The sequence below is a fragment of the Morus notabilis genome, unplaced genomic scaffold (assembly GCF_000414095.1).
Source record: "Morus notabilis unplaced genomic scaffold, ASM41409v2 Scaffold689, whole genome shotgun sequence".
Taxonomy (NCBI): domain Eukaryota; kingdom Viridiplantae; phylum Streptophyta; class Magnoliopsida; order Rosales; family Moraceae; genus Morus; species Morus notabilis.
Genome location: NW_010358342.1, coordinates 562,228 through 575,507, shown reverse-complemented (window position 1 = coordinate 575,507; position 13,280 = coordinate 562,228). Strand labels below are relative to the sequence as shown.

Below are 13,280 nucleotides of genomic sequence, written 5' to 3'. Positions count from 1 at the left end.
GAGGCGTCTTTAACAAATACCAAAATGTTGAGAGATAATATTTCTTTCTCTCTCTTACAACTTTTTTTATTATATTTGGAGGATTACATTTTTTTTTTTTACTTTAAAAGTTATTTGTTTATAAAAGAGGAATATAGAGATTTATATAATTTCTTAAATGCCTTAGATTTTTGTCATTATTAACCAGGACCAAAATTTTCAGATTATAAGGTCAAACTAATTTGTTTTATCTAATTTTAAGTAGGCAGTCGGGGGGAATATTATTGAATATTCTAACTTATTTTTATCTAATTTTCTTATTTTCATTTAAAAGTGGTACAAAGCGTAAATTACAGCAAACTTGTTAGCTATTTTAGAGAGTTGAGTTTGAGGAAGAACAACCCCTATAATTCAATTTTTAGTTGGTGTATTCGTGTCATAATTTGAATCATGATTCGTTGTTTGCTACAGTATTTTCTCTCATAAAAATACACGTAAATCGAGAATAATTCTGAATGTATGAACTAAACGTCCAGGATGTTTTACTCTTAATAGGCAATACAATTTCATTTACTCTTAACAGGCTATACAGTTTCATTTACTCTTAACAGGCTATACAGTTTCATTTACTCTTAACAGGCTATACATTTTGAAACCAATTACTTCATCCAAAGGGGCCTACGTTTGCTTTGATCATAGGAAAAAGTAACTACGGAAACATTAGGTATTTGAAATTTTATTTTAGTCAGAGAAGATGATGCTTGGTATACTGTTAATTTGTATATGCTATTAGAGTCGGGTCATCAGTCGAACCTGTACAACTATATTATAACATCGTTGCGTGGTCGCCAAAGAAAATTCCAGTTTTTCTTATGATCATTTTCTTATTGATAACAATTCACTTGGTCAAGAAATGGACTAGGGAATAAAAATTTTCCGCAAAGATTTTGACCTTCCCTAGTTGAACTCGGCCCGAGATAGCAGAAACTCAGGCCCGAGATAGCAGAAACTCTGGCCCAATCACACAAGTCATCCGCAACAACTAGCTAGAGTAGAAACATCAGTAGATAAATAAATAAAAATAAACAAGGCCACGGAGCAGCCAATGAGGGGGCTTTGTCTGACTATTAATAGCGTTTCTGAAGGTTGTACAAAATTCAACTTTATATAATTTATTCACGCATTTAATTCTCCAACTGCTACATATATTTACACATTTATGTAGCCAAGAACTCCAAACTGTTGTAGAATATTCAACTATCACGACTCAGCGTTGACTTTGACTCGATCAAAAGTCCGCCATCAATCTAGTCTAGTCTGCCTACCCTTTGTATTGCTTTTAACAAATTTGCAGATTCTAGCCATGAACTTTACAATTTAAAGTCTTGAATTGAGTTTTGAATGACTTTTGATATTCCTTCAGAGTCCAGTTATTACTGCTACGAAGAAAAGACCAATTTTCAGATTAATTTGCTCTAACTTCATTTAGTTAGAGTTCTGAATGATGAATTCTCAGCTTACAGTTTACTTTCTACTTGCATTATCAATTGCTTTAGCTTCCGTGGATTGCAACTCCGAGGGTATCTTGTTCTAAAACTTTCAGATATATATTTGTCAAGTTTTGTTAAATTTGTTAGACAAATCTTGATATGTGATCTGAATATTGTCCAAAAATGTTACGTAGTTCTACAAATATATGATTTTTCTCATTATTGTTCGTTTCGAAATCTCTTTGCTAAGTCGATCGAATTTAGTTTTGTATTTGTTAAAATTGCTTTAAATTTGGAAAAGGGGACATTCTGTACGCCTGGAAAACCAAGTTGGTAGACCCTTACAATGTCCTCCAGAGTTGGAACCCGAATTTTTGGGAATCCATGCACATGGTTCCACGTTACGTGCGACGTCGACAACAGCGTCGTTAAGGCTGTAAGTCTTTTATCTAATCACTCATCTTTGCCGTTTATTTATGCTAATCCCTTTTCCTAATTAGCCTAAATCTGACATTTATTTCCTTAATTAATAAAAACATATATACATGTGAGGGGACCTTGGAGCTGCTGGGCTCTCTGGACCACTTATTCCTGAGCTTGCAAACTTGACCAACCTTCAGTATTTGTAAGTCATTAAGCCAAAGAGAAGTGAACGAATGTTCTTAAAATAGCTCCTTTACTATAAGTACTTCTGCTTATCTCTAGTCTCTAGTGCCTAAAGGAAGAAAGTAGGATAATAGAACAACAATATCATAAAATACACACACACACACAAAAATAGGGGCTTTTTTTTCCTCTTAATTAAATATATATGTGTGTGTACATAATTTCTTACAGGGAGTTATATGCAAATCACATCAATGGAACCATTCCAAGAGAGCTCGGTAAACTAAGGAGACTCGTCAGTTTTGATCTATACCGGAATCATCTTTCAGGAACCATACCAAAATCTTTTGGACACTTAAATTCCTTGAGATTCTTGTAAGTATATACATAAAAATATTTCCCATAATTTAAAAAGCAAAACAAACAAAGAAAGATTCTTGTAAGCAAAACAAATATTCATCATATTTTTGTCCCTTTTTTTTTTTGGCTGACAGGCGGGTATCGCAAAATAATCTCGGTGGAGCTATTCCAGCATCTCTTGGAAACTTGACATCTTTGGAAATCTTGTTAGTCCAAATTTCCTCTTGATCTACAGTTTGTTTTCATTTTATAATATGTTAGTTTCTCTTACATAATCTTGCATGATTTGCAGAACTTTGAACAGTAACAAGTTTACTGGCAGTTTTCCGATAACCGTTCTTTCGCTAATTCTTCGCGGCAATTTGAGGACTTTGTAAATAACTCGCTACTTACTTGATTGTTTCTTCCATTTGTCTCACTTTTCCCATTTCCATGACTCTTATAAAGTTCTTAATCATAATATCTAATTAGGAGAATTCTTTGACTGCTTATATATATGTATGTATTTTTTGTTTCGTACTCTACTACTGAATTCTCTATCTAATTATTACAAGCGTTTTATGATTTAATCAGGGACTTCTCAGACAATTTGTTGGCCGGGACCATCCGCCGCGGCAATTCAACTGGTCAATTTTATTTTACTGTAATGTCATTTTGATATCTTTCAATATGAGTGGTTCAAATTGCATTAGAAATATACTTGTAGAGTACTTGTGGTAACATGGTATTAATTAGCTAAATCGATATCCTGGCTTACCCTTAATTGGTCTTTTCTGTTTTTGTTATCAACTTTGCAGTTACTACTATTATACAAGATCCCAAAGCTCCAAAGCACTAGATGCAAGATATTGAAGAACTACAGTCCCTCCTTCATAGTTGATAGAACAAGGCGTTTGAATAACTTGGGTTTACTTGCAGCTTTATTTTTTTTGTTTTTTGTTTTTTTTTTATGTTCACAATAATTTCAAATAAGTTGTTTGAATAAATCAACTTTGTACTTCAGTTGGTTATATGAATGAAAAAGAAAAGAAAAGAAAGCTTTTTAAAATTTTATCTTTCTTTGCAAGTGTGGGCTCAAACTATCCCGGCGTGATCATCGCTAGCATAGTATTATTTTGGCCTCTTTATCTGCTATTATATAGTCTTGCTTTCTTTGCTCTGATGTTCTTTTAGAAACCATGTTATTATGTTTAAAGAAAAACAGAACCAAAAATAAAAAATAAAAATAAAAAAAAGAACAGAGAGAGCTGAGGAAAAAATCCGTTTATATTAGGGACATATGTCCTGAAAAACAACAAAGATATGTATGAATTTGAATAGGAGTGGAGGGGCACCAAAAGCAACCAACAAACTGTTTGCCTTTATGGTTAACATTTTGGTCAGTTTTGCATTATTTAAATCCAAAAGGATCCTTTTTTCCTCTCTCTCTCTCTCTCTCTCAATCTTCTTCCTTTTTCACCAATCTCATTATTCATGCTGACCCTCACCACAACTCAGACCTTAAATCCCAACTCCAAACAGCTTTAATTCGTCAAAGCAGCACTGGCGGAAAATATATATATATTTTTTCTTAGGTAGAGGCGTCGTTAGAATTTTCTTATTAAGTCATCCTGTAAGTAGAACTTTATACAAATTTTACAAATAAAAATTAAATTCCACGTGCCTCCACTGAGACGTATTTGGCTTGCTTAGAAACCTTGCAATTTTTTTGAGATGAGTAATGAGGATTCAATTGTTGGGGTACTTGGTTTGAATCAATTACTGTCAAGTGTGAAGAATGTTTTGGTCAAATCGAACTTATATAAACATATATATATATATATATATATGATTGAGATTAGACGGAAAATACAAATTAATGATAATTTTTTCTCTCTTTGAGGTCAATGGTCAACAAATATATATAGTCTATCTGTTTACTTATGAACGAAAATTGGGACCTCGCAAGTTAGTGATTGTACACTCAAATGATCATGACATAAAGCTTTTGTCTTTGAAGAAGCTCAGTAGAAGAAGGTGGTCTTTTTACAGCTGATTCCACCTTTTTCACGCCAATCTTATAATGAAAGAACTGGAAAGGGGAACAGGTGAGAGAGAGAGAGAGAGAGAGAGAGAGAAAACGATTGCCGGATTTTTTTTGTGAGTGCTTTCTGGCTTGGTCAAGTTACGTCTTTTAAGGAGAAGGTGATCATGAATGACACTTATCCATCTTTATATAAATATACATATACATGTACATATATATGTTTGTGTCTTGTGTGGGATGTCCTACTTCCACTAATTAAGATTTTCTAGTGATGAAATGGAACCCAACACAACATGCACATGCAGATTAAACCAAAATTCTGGCCATGTCCAAGTCTAATGATAAATGGAGTCAAAGCCCCAATGAGATGGACCCCAAACTGCCCTATTACTACAATTACGCAAACCATTAAAAGAAGAGACTTCTCACATGCCCACAATCACACCATCCTTGTTCCTACTACTACTGCTAATCTGTCCAAACTTCTATTGTCCTCTAGTTTCTTTTTTGTTTCCTTTATACATTATTATTTTCCCTTTTACTTTTTCTTTCTTTTTTTTCCCTCTCTTTCTAGGAGGGAATTTGAGGGGGATTCCTTTTGAATTACATATAGTTGTATATTGCATGTGATTATGAGCTTGAAGGTGCTTAATTAGTTGAACCATTTAGTGATCTCCTAAAGTCATAGTAGAGAATAATAGAATCTCCAAAAGGGCCAAAAAAGGTTTAGGATAATGAGTCACAAAAGTACATGAACTGCCAGCTTAGATTGAATAGTAGTTATCATTTTGAGCTGCTCAATCTCAAGGTTATGTGCCAACTTTAGAATTATTTCACTATTCTTAAAAATGAATCGAGAGAATTATTTGGGGCAGTATCGTGTTGGTTCTCATCATCAAGTATTCATTAAGTTTTGTTAATTTTGTACTTGTTTTTAAATTTTTAGATGATTTTGATGTAACGGGTCGAAATTGTATCATATCGGTAGTAGTATATTTCTTTGTACCATACCACAAAATTCTCTAATGAATGAACTAAGAAGAAAGGAAATACGGCATAGTAAAAACGGGGGATTGTTTCGAATTCAAATGGAAGCCAATTAGCAAGCAAATTGCTTTGGTGCAACGTGGTTGACTTATATTTTTCTAGAATATTTCGGCTTTCTTTTAGACAGAGACCTCTTAGTGCCGAATCCAAGCATCAATGAGTTTTTTTTTCAAAACCCAATACCCAGTTGAAAGAATAAAAACTGCAAAGGAAAAGGCTTCAATTAAAATAAGCCAATTCAGCAATGTCTTCCCCGACCACCACACATTTCCAAGTTGCATTATTCCCCTACTGTTTATGCTCTTTTAAATTGTCCGTATCTTAACTTTTAACCTTGGAACAAAAGGGAAAAAAAAAAAAAAAAGGATAAATATAAAGATCTAGAGGAGAGCATATAATAAAAGGGGGGAAAAAAAGATTTGGTCTATTGTATAAAAAATTTTGTAGCAATGGATAAGTGTCAGTTTATAAGGCAAGGTCTCAATTGGCTCCGACAGAGTTCAAAAGATATGTCTGGATTCTCCCACCAATCTCTCTTTTCAATACTGCTATTGGTAATTGCTATACACGCAAAATCTGTTTTTCCTCTCTTTTCTTTTCAAAATATGTTAGAAATTTTTTTCATCGGGTAACACAAGTATATATTACATACTATGTAGTTAATAAACAATTAAAATTTTTTATCAGGTTTAGGTCAGATTTATATATTTTTTTTTATTTTGATATAATTCTGATATATTCCAAAGTAAAAAAATGATGTATTATATATGATATGTATATACATATATTTATTTATGTGTACACTACACAGAAAGCTACAATGCAGACTAGTGACTAGTTCTACTTCCAAATTAATCCAAGTCATGTTTATATTAATTGGGACATACTAGAAAAAAATCACAAGCTGTGTCGTTTGGCTTTATTAATGTAAATGAAAAAGACATACGAGTAGTGAAAAGAAAAATAAGCATAAACAGAAAGCACAAAGACCCAAGCTAATTTAAAACTTTTGGTAATTAATTAATTAGAGCTCTTTTGCAGGGCAAATGAAAAAAGCAAGTCGTTTTATGGGCTCTATAAATTCTCCGACGTTTTGATTCCTTGCTTCCTTGCACTCAAAAGAAAGAGCCAAACTTCTCTCTCTCTCCTTCTTTCTCTCTCTAAAGCAAATTCCCCATCAGCATCTTTGACTCTTGAAGCCCTGATCATAATATAATAGTCCAAAGCTAGTTTTGCAAATCAATGGCGATCTTGGCTCCAATATTTCATCTGCTTTCTGCTCTTGTTGTAATTCTACTGTCTTGGCCTTTGACACCAATTACAAATGCAAACGTAGAAGGTAAACAAATAGAAGCAGCTTTAGCTACAATTAGTCTTACTAGTATTTGTAATATTTGTAGGTACAAATTAAGTGTTTATTAACGTAGTAGTATTACATATATATATATATATATATTATAACAGTTATTATATATGGATGATGATGAACAGGAGATGCTCTTTACGCATTAAGAAGGGCAATGAAGGACCCAAATAACGTTTTGGAGAGCTGGGATCCAACTTTGGTTGATCCTTGTACTTGGTTCCATGTTACCTGTGATTCTGATAACCGTGTTACCCGACTGTAATTATTTCTCTAATCCCTCCTCTTATTTTCTTTTTTCTCGTTTTTTTGTCTCTTTATCTTTAAGGTTCTTTCATGTCCAATTTGTTCATCTTTGCTTTAACTTGCTTGTCTTATATATTTTGTCTTTATCATGTGTCGTTTCTTTTTTTTTTGTTTTTTGTTTTTGTGTGTCAAAAAATTACTTGAACTGCTCTTGGAAGCAAATCAAAACGTTTTGTAGTTCTCTTATGTAAAACATAGAACTTTTCGTTTGAATGAAAATGAGGAGAAAATATTTCTTGAAATTATATATATATATATATATATATATTGTGATAGAAGAGATTATAGATGAATAGTTAGCACAAAGTAATAGTGAGTAACTTGCTTGTCGTAATATATTCTTTTCATGTGAGGTTTCTTTTTCAGTTTTTGTGTTGTAATCTTTTGAGCAAATGAATTATAAACCCAAAAACAGTCTTATATGAAGCACAATTTTTTTTATTAATTGAATACAAAACATGTGCAGAGACCTTGGAAATACAAATCTGTCTGGCAGTCTGGTGCCTGACTTGGGGAAGCTTGAGCGCCTTCAGTATCTGTGAGTATATTTCAGAATCTTTCAGTAGTTTCATTTCTTGTTATTTTCTGCTGATTCTGTCATCATCTTTAAGTTTAGAGTTAACTTATCATTGCTAACAGTAAAAAAAAATAATGATAATAATAATAATAACTAATTTAAATTTTTGCATCTCATTTCAATAATTTTGATGTACTAACGTGATCACTAGTCACTAGTGATTCAAAAGAGACAAAAAAGAAAGGCCGTTTCTTGAATAATAACATACTAGTTTTGTTTTCTTTCTACATCAACAGTTGAAGAAGATTTATGATGAATCTCACCTACCCCATTTTGTTTTCTTTCTACATCAACAGTTGAAGAAGATTTATGATGAATCTCCCCTCCCCCCCCAGCCAATCAGTCCATATAAACGATAAATAATAATATGAGAGTATTAAATTGGGCATGATTAATAAATCGTATATTTTTGCATTTACTAACAAGAAGGGCTGGTTGGTGACTGTTGCACCAGGGAATTGTACATGAACAACTTAGTGGGTCCTGTACCAAAGGAACTTGGAGGATTGAAGAGCCTCGTTAGCTTGGATCTTTATCACAATAACCTCACTGGCAACATCCCTCCTTCCCTCTCCAAACTCTCAAATCTCAAATTTTTGTAAGCGATCTTCTTTGTCTTCCTAGCTACTGAAAACTATGTTTATGTTTTTTTGTAGGAAATTTTTATGGTACAAATTGCTATTTTACCTTATAGTAGGTACTATTGTTTTAGTTGCTAGATCAGTTTTTCAACAGTTTGATCTGTGAGTATGAGCAATTTTATATCGCACACTATACTTTTTTAATAGATGCACTCACAGATCAAACCGTTGAAAAAATAATCCGTTAAATAACTTTTCCTACCAATATAGTGAAATATCAATTCCTACCACTATGAATGGTTGAAAATGTCCTATACTTAACTCATTCGCTTATAAATTTAGTGTTAAAGGAGTCTCACGAAAAGCTAATGCAGGCGACTGAATGGCAATAGATTGAGTGGAAGGATTCCCAGGGAACTTACTAAACTTGGAAATCTCAAGATCCTGTATGTCATGATCCCATTTCTGTGAATAAGAATTAATTTCTTGATTATTTTTTTAATCTCTTTTAGACTCACCATTATGTCTTATTTGGTGTAGTGACGTGTCGAACAACGATTTGTATGGTACAATTCCAACCATCGGCTCCTTCACTAAGTTATCAGAAGAAAGGTGGTTTATTGGATTAAACTCGTTAATTTAAGGCTAATCCATGCCTTACAGTAGAATTTTCTTTGTTATTATTCCCTTTTTTCATTTGGATATCTGACTCTTCCTGGGTTGTGTTGTTGTGGATTGTTTGGATGCAGTTTCAAGAATAACCCAAGACTGGAAGGACCAGAACTGATGGGATTTGTGAGATATGAAATTGGAGGAAACCGTAAATGATGTGCTTAAAAGCAACAAGGGGCAACAAAGCGTTGCTAATTATTACATCTATCTAAAAGGTCCTTTTTTAAGGAAAGGCTTTATGGGTTTACTTTTTAGGGGGAAAAAAGAAAATTAAAAGTTACGTAGCAAATCACTTATAAAAGACGAATTACCCAGCAAATCAAATCAGGATCAGTCATGTTAGTAAGAACAGTGAAATCATCTGCATGTTCGCAATCAATCGTCAACCACTTTAGAAGGCATTTTTCGAAACAGTTGTTGCTGCGGAGATACGGTCGTTTTCAGGATAGTGTATTTTTATACATACGTAAAATAAAGCCATCGAAAGATTTGAATGATCCTCTTTAATATCAATGTAACAACTAGATTCTAGTACAAAAACAGTTGTGTGAAGCTGATCTGTCTCCTCTTGGTTTTTTTTTTCTTTTTTTTTTTTTTCTTTTTCCCTTGCTATAGCAATTTTTATCTTGTTACTTATTAATAAAGAAGGGGTGTGAAGAAAGCTATTGTACTTCACCGGTAGGAACTATGTTTTAATTATTAGAATAGATTTTAGCAGTCTAATCTGCAGTAGGAGTAGGGTCGATAATTTTAGACACGACATGGTGAAACGATATAAAAACGACACGAGATAAATGAGTTTAGACTGCACGATTATTAATTTGGTCGTTAATAGATTGGCACGAATAATATGAGAAAGAGGAAAATATGCCAAGACTTGAGATGAATTAAAATTAATAGGCCAATAGTTTACATAAGTTAATAAATATGCCAAATTACTGTTTTCGTCCATAACTTGTCTAGTTATAAACCATAACTTGACAAGTTATTATCCATAATTCACGGTTTTTGTCCATAACTTGTCTGGATATGAACCATAACTTGACCAGTTTGTCCATAACTTATCTGGTTATGAACCATAACTTGACAAGTTATGGCCTATTAATTTCTATAACTAAAAATTGACCTATATACTTTCTTAAGCTTTTCATATTGGCATATTTTCTACTATTGGGCTGAATTCGTGCCAGCCCGTTTAATACGCTTAACCCGTTTAGTTATGTGGGCCGTTATCGGGCTGACACAACACGACATGGCCTGCCCGTTTATATTTTTTTTCCAGAAAATGTTGTTTTTTTTTTTATGAATAGGTTAAAGCAACTGAAAACTTTTAAAGCGTAGTTAGGCATTCAAGCTCAAAGAAGACATTTTTCTATATTTATTTTATGTTTCATGCACTTAAACATTCAAATGTTAATGTTTTAAAACATATATATATATATATATGATAATCTAGTAGTATCATATATATATATATATATATATATATATAAATATACATGTGTGTGTTTGATATTCAGATATTTTTATGTGTGTTGGCTATTAAGGAGAATTAGATCATTTATGTTTTTCTTATTACATAGTCGTCAGATTTTAACTACAAGTGATATTAAGTAATCAATTAATATTAATTTTAAATACAATATAAAATTCCACTATTTTTGCTAATTGAGTCATAAACGTGTTTTTTTTTATCGACCCGTCACGGCCCGTTTAGTAACCATGTCTGCGTGTTGTGCAGTGTTAACCGTGTTATTAGTGTTCCGTGTTTGGATTTCTGACACATTTATTAACTATGTCATGTTCGTGTTTACTATAATCATGTCGGCCCGAACGCGACACGTTAACACGAATTGCCAACCTTAGCAATTTTGTGTCACGCATTGTAAACTTTTAATGCGAATATGCACAATTAAAAAACTAATCTAACGATTAAAAATAACAGTTTCTACCCCTTCTCCACCATAAAGATTCCCTAAATAAGAGAAAAAATGGGCTCATTCATTTCACCGATTTGAGTTTTTAATTCAAATTTTTTTATAGTTAAAAGTTCTAACAAAAAATCACATCTAATTTTTTCTGCTACAATTAAAAGCTCTCAAGTCATATCTCAACTCGAATTAAAATCTCAAATCGATAAACTGAACGAGGCCGTAGTGATACACTAGTTTCATGTTCATCGAACACGGGAATCTCAATAGCTTGGAACTTATTTCGTATTTCAGCCTTCTCAAAGAGCACTAAGCAAGTTATTCATATGTCACTTGTTATTGAGGTTCAAACTAAACATTCCAAAAAAACAAAAAAAAACAAAACAAAAAAAAGAAGAAGAAGAAGAAGAAGAGAGAGAGAGAGAAAATAATCTGAACTACATAAAGGAAATACAAATTAACTTCTTTGGTACTAATATGGCACGACAGAAGAAGTCAACACATTGGAGTAATCAGGAAAATGGAAATGGTTATTGACTATTGATAGCTTGGAGAAAATACAAAATTTCTCAATGATGGAACACCACTAAAAAATTATTTAACTAATCCTTTTCATGTGTCCATCATGTTTAGATAATCAATGGATAAAGATGATTGAAAAAACGATTAATAAATATTAATCATAGACAAAAGATATTTACATAGTCAGCACCTGTACACGCTAACGAGAAACAATACTACGCAAAGTACTTCTTGTTCCAAAGTTAGAATCAAAACTCGGCCACAAATTGACGATCTGCACCTGTGTCAATACAATATAATCAGTCTTCATAAACGGAAAACAAATGAAGAATGAAAATATGAAGCTTCACATAGCGAAATAGATCACAACTAGCACAACATTTTTCTTCCCTCATTTGTATTTGTTTGCAAATGAATATTTGATATGTTGAAATAGGGTAACACATTTATTTGTTTGCACAAAAGTTCTTTTTTTTTTCCTAAGCAAATAAAGTTAGTTGTTTGAAGGAAAAGTAAATATACTAGTGAGTTTCCTAATTAGTGCAATTTTTGTATATTTTGATGGTTATTGAGAATTGTCTCTCTTTCATCATAGGTTCCCCAACACCAAAAGGCATGCTTTAACTACCCTGTATGTTTCTTTGAAACAAAATCCTGAAAGAGGTATAGATTTGAAGAGAAACTGGTATCTTGTGGACTTCCTACGAGCCTAGACTATTTCCCTCTCCTTCCAAGTATTTCCAAAATGACAATTTGTATCATCAGAAACAATAATAAGAAACCACTTGTAGCCTAGAAACTCCAAAATAAATAACTTAGCTACATTTAAAACTTCTTATAAAGGAGCCCATGCATTAAGTACTAAATAGTCCGGGGAAAAAAATCTTTCAGAAATCAGAAGATTCAGAACAACTGAATTACCTCTGGTTCAAACCACCTAAAGAAATCTCAAAACTGGTTGTTGATGGCTAGTTGTTAGATAGGGTAATTGGTGATAAAGGAGGTGAGACAAGGTCACCAGCACTCTCAGAGTTAGGAGAGACTTCCATTGGTTTCGGCACATGTAAATCCGCAATCCTAGGACCACTTGAAGGTATGGAGAAACTGCGAGAAATGCTTTGAGGAGGTTTTGGCAGAGGAGATTTTCTCACCATTTTTGCAGAAGAATGAACTTGAGGTCTAGACACTAATGGGCCAGAATAACCAACCAAACCTGATGGTCTTGAAGATTGGGAGGAACTGACAGGTGGCCTGGGTAGTTCATGAAGCTCGCTAATTTTAGGCGAGGACATAAAAGGAGGGGAAGTACCTGGGGAGGCTTTAGGTGGTGATGATGAAGGTTGAGGCACAGGATTTCGCAGTAGAGGTCCAGAGAACAATTGTTGATGGTTCAAAGCACCAGGCTTAGTGGGCCATGGTATACTTGTCAATGGACCAGAAAAGGCATATCTTTTAAGTTTTTTAGAATCAGAAGCACCAAGTTGATCCTGACGTGAGAATACACGGCCATCTAACAATGGAGGAGGTAGCCGAGCTGCTGAAATGTTGTTGTTGCTCTCTTTTAGTAAAGACTGTACGCCTGTAACAGTTGGTGAAGGACCCTTTGCATCCGCCAAAATCTTTTCATACTTTTTTGGTTCCAATGGAGATGAATGCCACAAATTCTGCGTGCGCTCACTGAGACTTGTCTGTGCTGTGTTATTCACAGGATTAGCTGATTCGACAGAAGCTGAGCCTTTTGTATCAATCGGAGTTGGTAGTACATATGAGTGGAACTTCCGTGAGAATGATGGCCGCAGCTGTCTCAATTTTTCAGCAGG

The 13,280-nt window shown here is 33.4% G+C and overlaps 2 protein-coding genes and 1 long non-coding RNA gene across 4 annotated transcripts in view; 2 read left to right on the top strand and 1 right to left on the bottom strand.

Annotated features, from left to right (window-relative positions):
• Nucleotides 1–2,292: 2,292 nt before the first annotated feature.
• On the top strand, nt 2,293–3,322 carry LOC21400495. Its single transcript, XR_002901666.1, has 5 exons — nt 2,293–2,450; nt 2,570–2,641; nt 2,728–2,808; nt 3,009–3,078; nt 3,233–3,322. It is a non-coding gene; the product is annotated as an uncharacterized LOC21400495 (long non-coding RNA).
• A 3,318-nt stretch (nt 3,323–6,640) lies between these two features.
• On the top strand, nt 6,641–9,668 carry LOC21400494 (leucine-rich repeat protein 1). Its single transcript, XM_024161872.1, has 7 exons — nt 6,641–6,847; nt 7,000–7,132; nt 7,644–7,715; nt 8,209–8,352; nt 8,710–8,781; nt 8,876–8,947; nt 9,085–9,668. The coding sequence occupies exons 1-7, from the start codon at nt 6,751–6,753 to the stop codon at nt 9,161–9,163; spliced, it is 669 nt and encodes a 222-aa protein (XP_024017640.1). The 5' UTR covers nt 6,641–6,750; the 3' UTR covers nt 9,164–9,668.
• A 1,794-nt stretch (nt 9,669–11,462) lies between these two features.
• Nucleotides 11,463–13,280, bottom strand: part of LOC21400493 (uncharacterized protein At2g33490) — a 6,005-nt gene continuing 4,187 nt past the window's right edge. For both annotated transcript variants that reach the window (XM_024161840.1, XM_024161841.1), the window contains exons 11-12: nt 12,382–13,280; nt 11,463–11,740 (exon numbers count right to left, since the gene is read on the bottom strand). In XM_024161840.1, coding sequence (XP_024017608.1) covers nt 12,429–13,280 — 852 coding nt within the window. In that variant the 3' untranslated portion in view covers nt 11,463–11,740; nt 12,382–12,428. The remainder of the gene's footprint in view (nt 11,741–12,381) is intronic.

Coding starts and splice junctions, on each gene's coding strand:
- LOC21400494 (XM_024161872.1), top strand. CDS start 6,751: ATGGCGATCTTGGCTCCAATATTTCATCTGCTTTCTGCTCTTGTTGTA. Junction 6,848..6,999: donor TACAAATGCAAACGTAGAAG/GTAAACAAATAG, acceptor GATGATGAACAG/GAGATGCTCTTTACGCATTA. Junction 7,716..8,208: donor CTTGAGCGCCTTCAGTATCT/GTGAGTATATTT, acceptor CTGTTGCACCAG/GGAATTGTACATGAACAACT.